Source organism: Denticeps clupeoides, chromosome 6 (assembly GCF_900700375.1).
Source record: "Denticeps clupeoides chromosome 6, fDenClu1.1, whole genome shotgun sequence".
NCBI classification, from domain to species: Eukaryota; Metazoa; Chordata; class Actinopteri; order Clupeiformes; family Denticipitidae; genus Denticeps; species Denticeps clupeoides.
Window position 1 is genome coordinate 12,058,422 of NC_041712.1, and position 19,506 is coordinate 12,077,927.

At 42.8% G+C, this 19,506-nt stretch overlaps 1 protein-coding gene across 6 annotated transcripts in view; it reads left to right on the forward strand.

Annotated features, from left to right (window-relative positions):
- Nucleotides 1-19,506, forward strand: part of LOC114792472 (roundabout homolog 1-like) — a 144,919-nt gene that overhangs the window by 115,741 nt on the left and 9,672 nt on the right. For 5 of the 6 annotated variants that reach the window (XM_028983648.1, XM_028983645.1, XM_028983646.1 and 2 more), the window contains 16 exons: nucleotides 2,581-2,701; nucleotides 3,275-3,413; nucleotides 3,833-3,960; nucleotides 8,903-8,911; nucleotides 10,103-10,227; nucleotides 10,347-10,518; nucleotides 12,276-12,481; nucleotides 12,645-12,726; nucleotides 12,908-13,076; nucleotides 13,187-13,353; nucleotides 13,881-14,002; nucleotides 15,864-16,098; nucleotides 16,959-17,080; nucleotides 17,363-17,534; nucleotides 18,130-18,324; nucleotides 19,271-19,297. In XM_028983648.1, coding sequence (XP_028839481.1) covers nucleotides 2,581-2,701; nucleotides 3,275-3,413; nucleotides 3,833-3,960; nucleotides 8,903-8,911; nucleotides 10,103-10,227; nucleotides 10,347-10,518; nucleotides 12,276-12,481; nucleotides 12,645-12,726; nucleotides 12,908-13,076; nucleotides 13,187-13,353; nucleotides 13,881-14,002; nucleotides 15,864-16,098; nucleotides 16,959-17,080; nucleotides 17,363-17,534; nucleotides 18,130-18,324; nucleotides 19,271-19,297 — 2,191 coding nt within the window. The remainder of the gene's footprint in view (nucleotides 1-2,580; nucleotides 2,702-3,274; nucleotides 3,414-3,832; nucleotides 3,961-8,902; nucleotides 8,912-10,102; nucleotides 10,228-10,346; nucleotides 10,519-12,275; nucleotides 12,482-12,644; nucleotides 12,727-12,907; nucleotides 13,077-13,186; nucleotides 13,354-13,880; nucleotides 14,003-15,863; nucleotides 16,099-16,958; nucleotides 17,081-17,362; nucleotides 17,535-18,129; nucleotides 18,325-19,270; nucleotides 19,298-19,506) is intronic. The other variant, XM_028983647.1, reaches the window with a different exon arrangement.

Below are 19,506 nucleotides of genomic sequence, written 5' to 3' on the forward strand. Positions count from 1 at the left end.
AAGCAGATCTCAAGATGGTCTCTCTCTCGCTCTCTCTCTGTATCTATCTCATTTTTTGCCATCATTTTTTCCTCTTTTCTTTCGTGCTAGAGAAAGCACCGCTGGTTAGTGCAGGGTGAGGGTGTGCCCCCTAACAGCACCCAAACATGAACACACACACACACAGTACTAAAAGTGTGAACAACTTTTTCTATACAGTAACAATGAACTCACGTGCAGATTTTTGAGAAATTTGATGTAATGCACTTAATAATAATATGTCTGTACACATAGAAGAAAAGGACAATTACAAAAGTAATTTTACCAAAATCTTTAAAAGGTACAATTTTCTCTTTAAAATAGAGGCATTTTATCCCCAAAATACTGGCTAAAAAGTAATGTATGCATGCTGCTGATCCGTATAGCAACAATATATATTACTAAATACATAATGGGGCTAAATGAGCAAAAAACACAATTTTAGGCAATCGCTCCTCTATTTCATCTTTATTTATTCTGACCCAGAAAGAAATTTCACCTGTGCAGAATTATGATTATGATTCTAAAATGTTTCAGTTCCTTCCTTTGATTCTCTGATTCAACTTCAGTACAACCAACCCAAATGCATACACACATTGCATGATCCAGACTGTAGATGGTGGAACAAATTCAGAGTTGGTTTACAGGAGGTGGGAGAGGAGGATGGAGGTGGCTAGGCATGGGCTTGAGAAGGTGGGAGTGTCATTTGGTGAGCATCTTGAGTTTGAAGAGGGTTGGAGGGTCTGATGGAAGTGGTATAGCTCCAGGAAAGTGGGATTTGAGGAGTTAAAGGGATACCTTTCAGTGAGAGGTTCTCCTCCATCATATAAGTGTATGCAGCTGTAAGATTATTAGGAAAATAAATCCCACCATGCATCTGACGACCCTACAACCACAAAATCTGCCAGTCTAAATCTAAATACACACTCACACCTACACGAGAGCACACACACAGTGCAATACTGTAGTATCTCACCCACACATACATGTGATGAAAGAAGGAGAACTATAGCTCGACCCCAATTCTACAGAGACTCTTCACACACTCATGTGTGTTCGGAGTCTGACCTGAGCTCCCACACACTGCTTCTGCTGCTGATGCTGCTGGAGTGTGTGTGTGTGTGTGTGTGTGTGTGTGTGTGTGTGTGTGTGTGTGTGTGTGTGTGTGTGTGTGTGTGTCCCACTTGCTGACCCGCTGCTGAACCCCTCCTGGTTTCTGCTGCTGGGATGTGGCTGAGATACAGCACAGCACTGTTCATCCGTTATTTCAACTTTTACATCACTATAACATCCCGACCAGTTGTCATGTTGGAAGATGACCAGCAATGATACTAGACCTGAAACCACATGGTGTAGAACTAGGACCTGACACCTGAAGGTGAGGTTCCGGGTCCAAGGGTGACTGTTTATTTAAAGTGAGTGAGTGATGTTTGGTCTGTCATTTTCAGACAGTGCAATACTTGTAAAATACGTGTAAATACCTGGGTGTCAGTAGGTGTTTCTAAATTCATGGTTCATAGATGGAAGAATCGATTGACAAGGCCTCATCCTCTCACACTGATCTAACATGATCTTACATTGAACAGCAGAGGTGGATTCTGAGAAACATGATGAAGGAATCCAGAGCAACGTAGTCTGGTGAGCTCATATCAGCTATGTGAGATATATACGGAGTACAGTGGCCCTCCTGTATCATGTTCATCAGGTAGATATTTGCCAGAATTATTTACTTCGGGTGTATTAAATATTTAGAAAGCAGAGCTTTATCGGGTTCTGTTTGTTCACCCTGCTTCTCTGCACATGAATAAGGGTCCCTGGTGCCGCCTCAAGGGGGGTGCAAAGGCTCGGTGTTTTATGGAGGTTATGAACTGAGCTGAGCTGCAGCCTCAGGCACCATGTGGGAGACACACACACACACACATACAGTGGAATAAACTTGTCAGGTGGCTGTCTGCTTGGCTGTTGTAGGTCGTATTTCTGTCACAGCTCTGGAGGTGAGAAATAGTTTCTTTCCCTGTCCCAGATATCCTGCTGCTTCCCTTCCTGTGGCCTCAGCCGCTCACAGCAGGTAGAGCTGCAGGCTGTGGAGGTTCTGACGTCTACATCAGTAGCTCCCAACCCGGTCCTCAGGGTTCCTCTGTCAGTACAGTTTTTTCGGTCAGTCTTTGTTGACTTAGATTATATAAAATTTGGAAGGAATCCTAACAGAACAGGAATCTGTTCAGGACAATAATCCAAAATGACTTGCATGCATACAGTTATATAAAATGTTTTGACATATATTATGAAATACTGTATTTCCTTCATATTTATAACATTCCAATTGTCATCAAACAATTTTATTATTTAAAATAGTGTAAAAATAAATCTAAAAACCATGCAAACAACCAAAAAAAGTTTATGCCCAATGTTAAATAATGTTATAAAAAGAGGTCAAAAGAGGATGAAATATTTGTTCAGTAATGGAAAAATAAAAAATAATGCTGCCATAGATCATTTGAGGGAGAAAAACACTTAGTTATTTGCCTGTTCACTTACTTTCATTGTTTGTTTCTTTCTCAGATTCGAGGTGGAAAACTCATGATCACCAACGCTCGGAAGAGTGACGCGGGAAAGTACATCTGCGTGGGAACCAACATGGTTGGGGAGAGGGAAAGCGAGATAGCTGAACTCACCGTGCTGGGTACGAGCTGTTCTGATCAGTTTTAAGACTTGGATTCGTTTTAGGGTGCGACACCAACCCCGCAGACACCAACTCCCTGAAACCCCTCTGCCACCAACCAAGCCCCCTCAGTACAACTACCCCTCCTGTCCTTCTCCTGTCTGATGGCCTCCTGTCTGTCTCCATCCCATTTGCTCTGTTCTTCTTGTCCACCAACTCCTTCCAGACATCTTATCACATGATCACGAGTGAGAAACTGTAAACTGCAATAGAAAAATGCTGCTGATTGCAGAAACAGATCTTTTCCCCTCCTCGGGGCCTGTGGGAAGAAACACTGTAAGAGTTTAACAAGCTTTTAAAAGTTTTATGAAGTGGATTTTGGTGCAAGTTCCCCTTTTTCTGGGCCTCAGATTTTCTTATGATTGTTAAAAAAAACATATAAATGTTTGTGTAAATTGTTGAGATTGGGAAATTCTGCATGTAATCATGCAAGGAGCATGGGTGAAGATAAATAACAGGTGTGTTTTTAATCTCATGATTGATAAAGCCACATAATTAACATCTGCAGTACCACTGTTTGTTCGGCCTTTATAGAGCGCCCCAGTTTTGTCAAGCGGCCAGTCAGTCAAGTCTCTTTGGCGGACGAGAATGTGGAGTTCCGATGTGAGGTTCGGGGCGACCCTGTTCCCATCGTGCGCTGGAGGAAGGAGGATGGGGACCTTCCCAAAGGGAGGTAGGAGATCTCCACGATTACCACTGCAATATACGGACACATATTGCTTATACAGTCTATAGAAATAAACTGTTCACCAACTGGCCACTTGTCCTTGAGCTTCATCTTGATTTTGTGACACGGGACGTCTTCACAGTTGACCAAATTCAGTGCCACCTATCAGACATGTGTCTGATGAAACGCTTCTTATCAGTATTTACAAGCGGTTTATCTATTTGGACATTGTAGATTTATGAATAATAGATTGAATACAGCTGTTCTATGGAGCAAAATAAAGCAATTCGGGTGGAACAGAGGGGCAACTGCTGCCAGTATTTCAAATTTTGAATGAATGTTGAGAGCCATGGTGTGCCCACAAAAAGAAATTCAAGTTGCCAGTGAGGGGGACATTTCTTATGATTTCTCTGTATCTGTTTTAGGTACGAGGTCCTAGAAGACAACACCCTGAACCTAAGACGAGTCACCCCAGCGGATGTCGGGTCTTACACCTGCCTGGCGGAGAACATGGTGGGGAAGGCAGAAGCATCTGCGTCACTCACTGTCCACGGTAAATAAATAACACACACACACACACACACACACACACACACACACACACACACACACACACACACAACAACAGATCTAGATACCTGTCTACCTGTGTGAGGCTGTGCAACTGACCACATACACAGCACAAATACTGTAGGACTCTGTCATTCACACACCTCTTTGGTTTCACAGTGGACACGGCTCATAAACACACACACTCACCCACCCACATACACCTGCTGCACCATGTGCAGAAAAGTGCCGACTGGGGCGAATGTGGCGGGCAGCTGCTGTGCTCGCGGCACGTCTACATAAATAAACACGGTGATCTGTTCCCAGACCAGCTGGATGCCCCTCTGCCCTCAGACCGTCTGGGCTGTCGTGACGGCGGTGACAGCTGTTCCAGCAGAGCAAAGTGCCCCGCTGTTTCGGCACCGAAGTTGCGCTGCGCGACACCACACACTCCCACACACCCACGCACACATTTGCCACTAGGGCAGGATAATGGAACTGAGTCTACTGGAGGACACTGGTATGCTGGGGTCTCTGATCACGTGGGCAAAGGGATATGAGACAGAGGAGACACAACAGCGGTCTTTGAAGAGAGGAAATGTGCAGGAAGCCCCTCCCTCCCTCTGTCTTTCAGCCCTTAATTTCTCTGTTGTGCTTAATTCAATTATCCTCGTGCCCACATTCAGATTCAGTGTTACTAATGCATCATTAAAGTCAAATTAAAATACAGCTCCCACAGGTCCCGCACAGCGCCTTCATTTCAACAAAATTAACCTCTTAACACAGTAAAAAGGAAATCTTCAATGACACTGCTGATTCAGCGATGCTCAGTTTATTGCTGTTATTGATACAATAAGGTTTAGGTCTGTGCAACTGTGTAAGAATCTGGTGAAAATTCAATATATGAATTTTGATTCTCTTTGTGTGTGTTTGTGTGTGTGTGTGTGTGTATATATATATATTATATTATATTATATATAGACATAGCTGTGTACATTTTTGACTCCCCTAATCGTGATATTTCAATTTCAAGTAAACAGCAAAATTTTATCATCAATCTTTTGAAACCATGTGAGAAGGGTATCAGTAAAATGAAGCTTTGTTTCTATGCATTCTGTTAATGATGTACAGTATCTGTAGCGTATACGAATCACATTACTCCTTGTTAAAGAAGTGTCTTATTAATTTAATATTTTGTTCTTTAGTCTTCAACCCTCAGTATTCATTCTGTACATCTTTGTTTATTTATCATTTTAAATATGATGAATTAGGTGGATGCATTTCAATACAGGCAATGATTCAGGTAAAGGAAAAGAAAAATCATAAATAAGCACATAAGGACACGTTAAGAAAAACATATGTAGGGAGAAAAGAGAAGCAACATATTTTGTCTCCCTCCATCTCCTCAGCCACCATGTCCCTCCAACAACCCGGCCCATACTCTCAGCCTAATTAAAGGCAGCCCCAACCCTGGCTCACGCTGGGATGCGACATGTTTCCAATTACACCGCCTAATTCAGCCCCCACGAGAGGACTTTGGGAGCACATAGGGGTAATTTAGGCCCTGAAAGAAGAAGAGGAAGGAGAGATAACAGATGAGTGTGATTTGGGGTAAAATGGGGGAGGGGGCAGTCATTACCTTCACACCCCACCTCATTTTTGTCCTGTTTCTTTACCTGGTGTTGCACAGCCCAGATGGGGGGGGGGGTGTCTAAGAGAGCGAGAGGGTGGGAGTAGAGCGGAAAAAAAAAAGACACAACAACAACGTCGGCACATCGAGAGAGATAGATGCTGTGATGAAGAGATAAAAGCAGCAGCAGCTTCCTCATTCACTTCGCTCAGTGTAAATAAAGAACAAACACAAACCTGCAGCTGAACATTCTTCAAACGTGACAAGGGTTCTTTTGTCAAAGATCGGCTTCATTATATACTGTATGCACATACGTGATAATAATCACAATAAGCATCTAATACAATAATGCAGAATCAGTGCAAGCCTGAACAATCCATTTCTCCCAATGCATTTGTGTTTTAGTCATTTCAGCTCAGGCCGCCAGGAATGAAAACTAAGTTTTTCAAAACGAAACACCTTGCAGCCTTCAGTCAATAAACTGTTTCATATATCGCGATTCTCTTCCGTGGACCATGTAATATTACGTCCTTGTCCGAATTTTTCTGTTCTGTGATTGTCATTTTGAGATTCGTTCAGATAATTTGGATACTTTCACCTCAGAGCCTAAACATCCCAGATCGCAGAGATCCTGGGGTCGGCGCCATGTCACGGTTGGCGCCAATCAGCTGCAGATATCAAAACACGTCACAGGGCGCTCCATTATAGCCAAACTCTTGCAGGCCGTGCAGATATCTGCTGAAATGTTTCCCTCGCGCCCCTTGTTCTGATCTTGGGAATACTTGCCATGTCGCTGTAACACCCACTGAATTTGAACTCTCACGAAATTCGGCACTTATGCGCAAGCACTTGTCTTCATTCAGACTTCGGCTCAGTTGGGGGTCTACGACACTTCAGTGAATGTCTTTAAATGTTGTTCCTTGAGGCTTAAATGCCAGAGTACCATGTGTGTGGGTACTGATAGCAATAAAACAAAATAAACAAATATTGTGGGAATGCCAGTGTGAGAGAGTTTTGAGAGCTAGAAATGTCAGGAAAAAAGCATTAATATCAGAGAGAGCAGAGAGGATAAAACACACACACACAGACACAGCATATGTCATCCTCTTTAAGGGAGGTAGTAACTCTTGCTTCTTTTAGTCACATCGAGCTCATAACCCACCCCAACAAAACACTTTTCACACACGTAGCACAACCATGTCCCTGTCACCTGGGGGTGGGATGGGACTGGGCCGGGCCAACAGGTCTCCTTTAAAGTAAACATACACACCACTTCTGGTGGTTTAGTCTGTAGACAGTTGCTAATTCGTCCCTTTACCCCACTAGACCCCATCATAAAGCTGCAGTTGGCTCAATAAAATGAATTAAGGGTCAGTGTCTACTACCATCCCATAGAACTTTACTACATAAACTTCTTTAGAAAGAAATATGAAAAGCTGAACTCTGGGATGGTCTTTATCCAATGAAAACATGTCACAGAGGCTGCGCAGTGGAAGGTGGGGTTTAAATGGGACCAGTGAGATTTGAAATATGGTGGAAACTCACAGTAAGGGAGAGCAGCATGCAGCCTCAGTCAAAATCTGCCCTGGCCCTTACCCCAAACGGTTGCATGCTGGGAATCTGCCACGGGCATGTTAATCCAGGGTGAGTGGGAGAGGTCAGAGGTTAGAGGAAATCCCAAAGCAACCACAGAAAGAACAACAAGCCTCCTGTTGGCCCTACTGCTTCTATCCTTGATACTCAGTAGTGCTGGCAGCAGGCTGCACTGCATGAGTTCACGCTGAGTTGTGTATGGATGCTTTATATCATCACTGCTGGTCACCAGTCCTAATTTGGACACTTGTTTACCATGTGGCCTACCTGGCGAGCCAGCAAGTCACATTGTGTCAAGTTTACTTGTTCATTTTCTGTCTGCATGCAGGGTAATGCAAAACAATTGGGACAGTTTTAGACAGGGCAAATTTTAAAATGTACAAATTTATGGATGTCTGAAGCAGTCATTTCCATTAATGAATGCAAGACATTTGTCACACACACGTCTGCCCGATCTGTACATGTAAATAAATATGCAAACATTTAGATAACATTTTACATACATTTTACATACATAATACATTAGGTTATTGTGTATGTAATAACCTAATGAAAAATGAACTGAAAAATGAACACCATTCCAATTTCAAATGTATGCATGTAAGCACATGCATAGGAGGAGTGGTAGTAGCCTAGTGGGTAACACACTCGCCTATGAACCAGAAGACCCGGGTTCGAATCCCACTAACTACCATTGTGTCCCTGAGCAAGACACTTAACCCTAAAATTGCTCCAGGGAGACTGTCCCTGTAACTACTGATTGTAAGTCGCTCTGGATAAGGGCGTCTGATAAATGCTGTAAATGAGCAGAAATCATATTTTCAAAAGTATCCCAAACAAAATGTGATATTCCTGTCGCAAACTGACCGATCAGTAGACTGTTGTCCTTGCTGGATTACAGCACCTTTTCACTCACATTCACCCAGTGATTAAGATCAGGCTGATTTGTCCACAGTCCCTCCAAGGATAAAATTGCAGAGAGTGTTTAAGGGTGAGATGTTGGTCTCTTGAGATCAGATGTCGGTGGTGAGTATTACAGCGGTCGACTCAGACAATTCAGGCGTCGTATCTCCAGAGCGCATTGGCCGTGACGTGAGGAGACGATGGGCGCGAGAGGGGAGATTTAGGGCCGGAGTCTGGCAGTTATCGTTTAACTTATTTTACAGCCTGACTGCCGGTGCTGGAAGGCTGACTGACTCTGATTCAGCTGTTACTCCGCCGTCCACAGTAAATCACAACTCCGACAGATAATTGGATTTTCAAGGCCTTTCATCCACTGCTAGCTTCAGAGTTTCATTTATTACCTTTTACCTGTCAAATGGTGTGTCTGTGTGTAAGTTGTATGTTGTGTCGCTACAAGATCATGTATAAATACATATTGATGTCATGATGATGATCCTTCATTCCATAATCCATTTTTTCATTGTTTTCTCCATCCAATACGCCAGTCAGGGATACAACCTGCCTATCAGATATACAGATTAAGAAAGCCTGGATCATCTATTTGGGATCATAGTGGGGTGATTTTGTAGCAGCAATTAGTTTAGTAACATTGTTATTCAATAATTGTATGAGCAATGATAATGAATATATAGTTACTACTATAAAAAAAACTATAATAAAATCATGTGACGTGACTGTTTGACAGAAGTTTGACTGTGGGTGTGTCCTGTAATAGCCACACATTCATCCTGTGTCTTTCTTTATCTTTCCTCTCTTGTAGTCATGACTGGTAAGTCCTCATCATCCTCCATTCATTCATCCATCATTCTGACTGCTGCAGGAAGTTCTCAGGCCGCTGCTCCGGCCCTGCTTCCTTCTTCGCCCATCTTCATCCACCAATCACTATGCTTGTGCTGGTTGTCATGAGCAATGGTAATGACAGCGGAGGGTAATTAAGGGAGTAGAACAAATGATCTTTTTTTTAATATGTAACATTTAGTAAATGGATATCAGTCTCCCTCTGTTTCATTCTCGTGATATAATCAGTAAGATGAAAAACATACATTTGCTGAATAAAGATATATGAAAATCATATAAAGTGTATTTTGAATTAAAAAAGTTTAGAATTGATTAAATAATCGTGAAGTCTGGTGCCCTGTACCTCTGTGATTGTAAATAGCACAGGATCCGGTGCCACGTGGCTTCAGTAAACACTAGCAAGTAGATTTTTAGGGTGTCGTAAAATGAGACCATTAGTTTGCCACTGCACTGCCTTTGTAAACAGAAGAGGCAGGTTTTAATGTTTTTTTACCTCCTTTGTATTGATCTTTTATTTAAACCCTCCACTATATGCATTTTAAGACCCGTAACCTCATTAGGACCTAGTTTGTGTTATTGGTAGAAAAAGACCTTATTTTTCACCATTACTTTTCAGCAGAGTAGAGTAGAAAATCTGTGCGTAACCATAATGTTCATTTGATTCACTAGATTTTCATTAAATGATTTTAAAATGATTTACAGTAGCTACACATTGAATTTAATTGTGTAGTGGGACCTTCAAGGTAATTTTAAAACAGAAACCATCAAAATTATCACTGTAACCATAGTAACCACCCTAAGAGTCTGGTTCTGGAAACCAGAGATCACAGTTTAATAATATGACCATAAAGACCATAAAGATTAAAAGCATTTCTCTTCCTTTCATTATCAGGCCAATCTGTGATCTAGCAGTCAGCAGTCGGGACCTTAAATAGCAGAATAACATTAAAAATTCTCTCAACCAGGTTTGAACCTGTACAATATTATGTTTTTTCAATGGGTGAGAAGGAGATGGTCACCAATGTTTGACAACTTTGTTATGAATATTGTTGTAAATTATAAATAAATAAACAAATTGAATCGATTGAATTGACATTAAGAATTCTTTACTTTGCTGTAGTTTTGTAAAATTGTGACAAAAATTGTGCTTGTGACTCTGCAGTTCCTCCAGCATTCGTGGTGCGACCCAGGAACCAGGTGGTGGCAGTGGGCAGAACTGTCACGTTCCAGTGTGAAGCTACGGGAAACCCACAGCCAGCCATCTTCTGGCAGAGAGAGGGCAGCCAGGTAAACCTGCCAATCATGTCTCTCTTTGATGCAGGTTGTGTGACACTTTGGCCTTTATGTTTAAATGATTTAATAACCGTGTCCTCAGTCCTGTGTCTTCTACTCATCTTTGTTTCCAGAACCTGTTGTTTTCATACCAGCCTCCTCAGCCATCCAGCCGTCTCTCCGTGTCTCAGACGGGTGATCTGACCATCACTGACACTCAGCGCTCTGACGCTGGATTCTACAGCTGCCAGGCCCTCAACATCGCCGGAAGTGTGATCACCAAGGCACTGCTGGAGGTCACTGACGGTGAGGAGGTCACTGACATGCACAGTCAGCACACATCGAATATATAGCAGATCTTTCAACACACACAGAATGTCCTGCACCTCCCTTCTCCTGAGAACCACGGCCTGTGGGCCAGCACCACTGGAACCACTGCATTCCGTGGTGATAGCAGGGCTACACAGGGCTGGCTTGATCCGGTTCTGCACGATCCAGTCCAGAGTTCTGGTGTGGGCCACACCATCAAATTTTGTCCTTGGAGTTCAGAAGCAGTTCGGTCATCTTGTTTTCTGCCAAATCAAATGTGCCTCAAAACATAAATGAGGAATGTTGGCATGTTGGTTTGCTCTTTTCCAAAACAAAAATTCACAGGCCACTGGAGTCCCTCATGGAACCTGGAGAAAGCTATATAGAGATGATCTGAGAGGCGTTATGGTGCAGCGTTCCTCTGTGGACTGCTCTGGTCCCTCCCAATCTTCGCTGTTTGTGCCAAGTATTTTTTTGGCTGCTGATTGTTTTTGGAATGACTGAGTGTGTTTGCTTGCAAATTGAAGATTAGAAAAAATAATAAAAAAAGAAAAGAAAAGAAACAACCTGTTTCATGGTGTGGAAGTTGTAAATATCTTTTTTTTCTTTTTCATTATGTCCCAAACCTAAACTCATTCATATACTACATCACCACTCTAACTCCCTGGTTGATGATTGACACCTTGCTTTACCTCTCAGGCTACCAACAGATGGATGGTGAAGATAATAGAAACAATTTCAGACATTACTTTTCCTGAAGAATATAAATTTAGAATTCTGCTGCAAGGCTCACCAAAGTAATTCCATCACATTGCTGCCAACGGTGCAGCAAGAGCATATCTCTGTATAAACAAATAGAAAGTGAGTGTGTCTGTGTAGTAATCTAATTGAAGTAATTGCCTGTAGTCCTAACCGGCAGGGTGGACAGCAGAAGACTAATTATCATTATTTTTTCTGCTCATGGGTAATGATATGGCCATATTAATACTGCCTGCCGCAGTGGAAATTTGGAATGGGGAGAGTTACATACTCACTCTACACTCAATTACACTTAATGGAAATGAAACAAGGATGGAGCTTATTTGATTTAATCTGCCAGCCACTGAGTCTGGCGTCATCTCTACTCTTTCCAAGATCAAGGCCTCCTCTCATCTCATGTGTTTTTTTAATAATCATATTAGTATTTAAAAACAATTAATTAATCATTTTATAGTCCAACAAACATAATAAATTATAACATAATATAATATAATTAAGTGAAGTACCTTGAAACTCCTTAACATTGATAAAAGGAGGATTAGTACATTGTGTTGTGATGTCCTTGGAGTTCAGAAGTGAGCATCATGATTAAAACAATGATAAACCAACAATAAAAATATTATAGAAGATAAGTAAGTATAGAATAGAATATAATGTTATGAGTCCCAATTAAATAAGTTTATTGTTATTATTAAAAAGCATTTGAATCTGTAATAGCGGCTGTGGTCTTGCACTTTTTATAACTATGTGTAGATGTGAGAGTCTACTAATGTGCACAGACTTCCAGGGAGTAGCTGTTTGGTGGTAAAGGTCAGAATATTAACCACATTTCCTGTTTCCTCCTCCGTTTCCATTGTTTTTGTTCTTGACTCCCTAATTTTCTGCTTCAATTTTGCTTCCTGGATCTTATCTGGATCTGTCACATTTTGTCTGTATCATAATGATTCATTTGGTCTATCTTTCTTTCAGATATTAATGAATATTTTTTTAAACAGTTGTTTCAGACAGACCACCCCCAATCATTCAGCAAGGTTCCAGCAATCAGACGGTTGCTGTGGATGGGACAGTGGTTCTGAGTTGCCTAGCGACGGGTAGTCCTCCCCCAACGGTACTTTGGCGAAAGGATGGGACGATTGTCACCATGCACGACTCCCGCATCTCCCAAATGGACAATGGGGCTCTGCAGATACGCTATGCAAAGGTAGGGACAGTGTGGCCTGTTAACCATCTTCCAAAAACTGTGAATTTGAATATTACAAATTCATTACCCATCCTAGTTATGTAAACACTAAAGGTCTCTATGAAAGTCATAATTTCTTAATAAAATACAAAAAAAAAAAAAACTTATTTTCTCTGCCACTCAGTTGGGAGACACTGGGACCTACACCTGCATCGCCTCCAACCCCAGTGGTGAGGCATCATGGAAGGCGCACCTGGAGGTGGAAGGTAATGGTCCTCACTGATAATGTCAATTGTGATATTTTTTCCTAATCAAAATAATATTATTAATAAAATTAAACAATATGTATGTATTTTTTTTATTATATCATATTTTGTTTTGATATTTTGCTTTATGAACTTTTCATATAAAAACTGTACAGGTTAAACTGGTTTGTTTTTCTGTCAGAGTTTGGAGTTGCTATTCAACCTGGAAGACCCACAGACCCCAATCTTATCCCCAGCGCCCCATCAAAACCGGAGGTCACCGACGTAACACGCATGTCTGTCACGCTCTCGTGGAGGCCTAATTCAAATTCAGGGGCCACGCCCACATCCTACATTATAGAAGCATTTAGGTTAGCCAAGAAAAAGATTCAGTGTTTCTCTTTGTTCTGTTTTAAAAATGTATCAGATACATTCAATCTTTCTCTCTCTCTCTCGCTCGCTCTCCCAATGTCTAATGTAGTCATGCCTCTGGCAGCAGCTGGGTGACCCTGGCTGATCACGTGAAGACTGAGTCATTTGTGCTGAAAAGCCTGAAGCCCGGTGCTGTGTATTTGTTCCTGGTGCGAGCTGTCAATGCGTATGGCCTGAGTGACCCCAGCCCCATCAGTGAAGCAGTCCGAACACAAGGTGGTATAAAATGGGGGTGTCATCAATGTGAACATTTCTCCTGCCTAATTACCTTTTTGTCCATTTTTCTATAATGCATATTTAAAAGTATTTCTGAGATAAGTGTCGGAAATAGGCTGGGACAGAGGTGTGAAAGGGAGATGATCTGGTCTTTTTATTAATAAAACATCCTGCCATTACCATAACTAAAACGGAAATAAAATAAACTTAAAATGACTTATGTTTTCTTTTTCTGAGCATTGTCTCTAGCTAGTATAATTTAAGATTGGTTAAAATCATGGCAGGGGGCAGTGGTGGCCTAGCGGTTAAGGAAGCGGCCCTGTAATCCCGATCCATCAAGGTGCCAGTGAGCAAAGTACCGCCCCCCCACACACACTTCTCCCCAGGTGCCTTTAATGGCTGCCCACTGCTCACTAAGGGTGATGGTTAAAAGCAGAGGACACATTTTGTTGTGTCAATGTGTGCTGTGCTGTGCTCTGTATCACTTCACTTTCACTAAAGTAACCCCCTTCCTCCCTATTCTGCAGACACTCCTCCTACCATACAAGGCGTGGATCACCGTCAGATTCAGAAGGAGCTGGGGGACATGGTGGTTCACCTGCACAACCCAACGATCCTGTCCTCCTCATCCGTCAGGGTGCAGTGGACTGTGAGTAAATTTAATCTGTGCACTACATGTGCTGTGCATGTATACAAATCTGTACACACTTCCTAAAACTCCCATGCATATAAAGTGCCTTCAACTGGAGATCTTCAGAGTATCTGCAGCTGGATATGTAAGAGTTCATACGAGGAACATATGGACTGTCAAATTCCGTCAGCATCCGGACCATGGCCACAGTGGACGTGTAGTTTTATTAGGACCACCTGCGCTGTAGGACCACATTTTTACTGTTGTGCCGAATGGCCAACCTTAAACAATCTTAAGCATTCTTTTCGTTCTGCTCCCCCACCAAGGAACGGGCCAGACTGGGCCGGCATTGACTAACGTAGACACACGTCAGGGCTTTGGCTATAAACACCGAATCCCAGTGTAAACAGTTTAGCTGAGCCATGGTGACGGCGAGTGGGGTGTTGTAGTAAGAGCATCTGGATGACCACAGCCTCTGGAATGTTTAACCAAAGCTCTTTAATGAAACGCAGGGTGGTCACCACTGGAGCTGAGTAGCCACTTCCTTTGGCTCGCTGGGTGACGCTTTAGCTTCACCACTCACATCTGCACTGGAGGTCACATCGTGGTTTTAAAGGCATTAAGGGGGAAATGATGTTGAGGAGAGATGTTTTAGATGTCAGGAAGGACAAGCAACCAGCTGATAGCTTTAAATATCCACCTAATTACACCCATTGGGTACCAGTGCATTAGGATTGCATGAACCGTCTTGAGTATGGTGCCATGTTGTTTGAAGTCAGGGTGTGAATAATGGAGGGTAAGCTCAAGGTCAGTGATCCTATAGGCCCTGCGATGTGCCTCAGCAAACCCCAGCAATTGGATGGCAGGAAGTGGATGGATCATGCTGAGCTCATGGTGTGGTTTGTTGGTGAACAGTAGAGAAGAATCGTGGCAGGGTGATAGCAGCCTAGTAGGTAACACACCCAGAAGACCCAGGTTCAAATCGCACTTACTACCATTGTGTACCTGAGCAAGACACTTAACCCTAAATTGCTCCAGGGGGGGACTGTCCCTGTAAATACTGATTGTAAGTCGCTGTGGATAAGGGCGTCTGATAAATGCCGTAAATGTAAGAAGAAAGTCCTGTTGGCCATGTGTCAGACAGAGAGCGGTTGGAGTTGTAGTTGTGTGTGCGTCTGTTTGCACAGGAATCACACAAATATATGTGGGTGCTATGATTTGTGGGGGTGGGGATAGGGAATCTAGGAACAAGCCGATGCGAGCAAGATGTTCCTGTCACCACGGTTACCAGCTCTCCTGTTTACTGCTTCTGAGATCCCTGTTTGCTGCCGCTATTTACCGAGCCACAGAACCTTTCCCAGAATTCTTTTTCAGAGGCTCTGGGTGTCTGAACAATGAAAACAGCCTGAGGGTTTCTGGCATGCAAAATAAAAAACACATTTTGTTTTGACATGCAAAAATTTCAATTGAAATGGAAATAATGAGCACAAATGAGTAACGGTCACTTTCTGAAACCAGCATCATCTGTCCCTTACTGTAATATAAATACATATTAACAACACAGAACTTCCACACACCAGTTATAACAGGAGTTTTTAATTATTTAATTATCTTAGCAATAATTAACTTAATGAGCTTTTGTGGAACGCCAGGTGTGGCAACAAATGTCTTTTGTACCTGTCAATGGGGGATGAACATAGAAATTACTGTTTGTTTTTTAATATGTATATGGTGAGGCAACTATTTAATTCTTGTCGTATCGTAATACCTGTCCTCTTTAGATGAGATTCGTAAAAGTCAAGAACTTGGTCGGAATCGGATTGAGTATGCGTATGCAGATTTGCAACTTTTAACTGTTCTTGTTCCTCCACTCCTCCAGGTGGAGCAGCAGTCCCAGTACATCCAAGGCTATAAGGTGATGTACCGTCCAACCTCTGAAACTGGCCAGCAACGGGGACAATGGGACATGTTCGAGGTGCGTACGCCTGGGGAAGACCGAGCTGTGGTGCCACAGCTGAAAAAAGGCGTGTCCTATGAGTTTAAGGTTCGACCATTTTTCGACGAGTTCCAGGGAGCCGACAGCGAGGTGAAGGTGGCCAGGACCCTGGAAGAAGGTTCGTGGTGACTTTTTCCTCAATAGGCTCTTTATATTTGACATGAAATCCAGTCAACTGACAACAAATCTCACACACACTCGCCTCAAAAACAATGTGAGAGTTAGCAGATGGGTTGGGGCAGCTTCTGTTGAACTGATGCCCAGTCCAGGGGATGCCCATAGATGGGTGGTTGGAGTTTTCCAGCTAGAATTAGTGTTCAGTGCTGTCAGTGAGCTAAAATGGTGAAACGAGTTCAGCACCGCATGCTTTTTGGGTGGATGTCTGTTTCTTTAGCATAAGCTGTCTTGGCATCTGTAAGAACTGTCTTACACTTTTTTGTTTGTGACACATGATTCAGACGGAACTTTTTTGATTCTGGGAATATGAAATGTGTTTATTCTGGTAAACAACTTTTGGGAAGTGTCAGATCTCATGTGTGTGTGTGTGGGAGTGTGCGAGTGATGTCTGGCGTGCGCCGTTTACTGCGACGGTGTTAACTGCACGTCATGCAGCTAATTGTTAAGCAGCAGCCCCGCCTTAAGCCTCTGGGATTACAGAATCTTTGAGACTCCAGACTTTACTGACTCACCACATGACTGTAGAGTGCAAACAGCTCTTCCAGACATTTCCTGATCACACTGTGTGTGTGTGTGTGTGTGTGTGTGTGTGTTTGTGTGTGTGTGTGTGTTTGTGCTGGGAAAGTCACTGTTTATGGCTTTTTAAACGAGGCCCCTGGTGAGAGTTTGAGCCGTATACACAGTGAAGTCATGTGACCCTTCCTATAATAGTTTTTAGTGTCTTAATTGATGTGTACTGTTTTAAATTTCATTTGGATATGGAGCCAGGCTGAACCTTCTATCTTTCTTCCTGTGTCACAGCCCCCAGTGGTGCCCCACGTCGCGTTACCGTGACAAAGAGCGACACCAATGGGACAGCCATTCTGGTCGCCTGGCAACCGCCTCCAGAGGAGCAACAGAACGGAGTGGTCCAGGAGTACAAGGTGAACAGAGACAGCACCATCTCTCTCTCTCTCATTCTTGAAATGACTCCACGGAGGACTGTAAAAAGGATCAGAGCTCCGAATGGTGACACACCACCCTCTACTGGTCGATTCCTTGTCCCACTAACCCAGTTATGGTGTCCCCTCTATAGGGAGATTTACTACTGTATTTACTACTGTCTGCATTCGCTTTGTTTAAGATTTGTAGGATTTAATGATTTTTAAAGAACTACAAATATAGTCATTTTGATGTGTGTGCATGTGTGCTTTTTCTCCAATCAGATATGGTGTTTGGGGAACGAGAGCCGTTATCATGTGAACCGTACTGTGGACGGCTCCACATTCTCTGTTGTTATCCCCAGCATTTCACCCGGCATACGATACAGCGTGGAGGTTGCCGCAAGTAATGGCGCTGGTCCAGGGGTCAAGAGTGACATTACCTTCTTTCAGTTGGGTAGGGATGCCTTTCTCTTTCATTCAAACACACTCTCTCATGCAGAGTGTACTGCAAGCTCATACTCTTTAATCGTTTAAATGTACTTAATAGAGCTAGTTGTGGAAGGTGATGTTATCCATTAGTTCCTCATTGAATCACTGGCTGCAGCTGCTGTAAATGGATTTAATCTGAGCATACAGAGCAACGCGCTGAATTCAAATACAAGGAAACAGCTGGGGCGTCTCATAAAACATGTAAATGATCTTAATAAAACTGTAAGTGCTCATGTTCATCCGTGTGTGTGTGTGTGTGTGTGTGTGTGTGTGTGTGTGTAGGCATAAGTAGTTGAGCTCTGTATAGGTTATTATCAGACTTGGCAGGATCGGACCACCAAGGGTCTGGGAGTTCTGTGTTGTTTTGTGATCTGTCAACAGCCATTAAAGAGGCTAATGAGTTAATCTCATCAACAGCATGATAGAGCCTACAAGCTATTGTCAAAGCTGACCCACTGATGTCCTGGTTGCAACCAACCATTGTTAGTTCTGTGCAGTCTTTCAATATCGCACAATCTGGTGTGGTGTGAGCTGAGTGAAATGAAGATTGCTTGTTTCAGACTCTACAGGTCAGGTTTGGGAGCCGGCCTTGGATAAGGAGTCTCTGAGCCTATCAGACGTGGTGAAGCAGCCGGCGTTCATCGCAGGCATCGGCGCCACCTGCTGGGTTGTCCTGATGGTGTTCAGTGTGTGGCTGTACCGCCATCGCAAGAAGAGGAGTGGCCTGAGGAGTAGCTATGCAGGCATACGTAAAGGTGAGATCACCTGCCTAGTCTTCTCGACACACACATACACACACACACACACACACACACTTCATATACGTTTTGCATCTGTGTGTAATGGTAGCTGGATGGAGGCAATTCCAGATTCTAGTCCCCAAATACTGGCCCTTTGTCAGCGATTGATAATGTTCTCATCAGGTCCGTTCCCCTACACTGCATGATGGGAACCCAGCTGTTCTCCTGATGCTCTTCACTTTTAATGTCCTCCTGCACCTGAAGTTAGAGCTTGATTAGCTTTTTAGCATTTACTTGAGCTGTGATGGAGGTTAAATAAACTGTGAAAACTGAAAGTTGAAATTTGCTATCAGATCTAAAAGCATGTGACTTCATCTGGGAAATCATGAGTGAGCAACCTGTTAATTGTGTAAAAATCTAGGTGAAGGTGGTTTAGGCTAGCTCTGAAGATGTGTAATAGACGTGGATGTATTTTATTTTTATTTTTGCTTCCTGATAAGATGAGAGAAAAAGACCCGTTTTTGGGCAGTACGGCTTTCAGGATAATCTTCACAGCAACTCAGCACAGAAGTTGTCACTGTTGATCAGACGCCTCCTCTTGTCCTGACTTCCAGAGGGTGACATATCCTGTCACATTCACCCGCTCCTTTGGTGTTGCGGCCCAGTGTGTGATTGTAACTCAATTTTCTCCACCATTGTAGCCACAGTAACCTCCATTACTCCTCAATGCCACAGGGAATTGCTCTTTCTCTCTTTGTGTGTGTGTGTGTGTGTTTGTGTGAAAGGCAGCTGCACAATTGGAATTGAAGAGTGGAGGCCTTCTGACCTTCTTAGAAACACTCAACATGAACTTGTTACAGTTTACACAGGAACTGTGCGAATTAGAGTGTATGTGTGTGTGTTAATATAATGCATTGATGTGGACAGGTTTAGTAACAGTAATCTCTCTTTTTCACCACAGTCCCATCCTTCACCTTTACTCCGACAGGTGTGTATGCTTTTATTTATTTGTGTTCCTCTGTCCTTATTTCCACAGCATCAACATGGCACATTTTATGCAAATACAAGCAATACAAGATTGTATTGCTTAACAATACAATAATAATAATAAAATGATGAAGAAAAAATGAAGGATAATACCTTAATTAGTTGGTTTCAACATATTCAGATACTTTCCATGCTAAACATTATATGAAC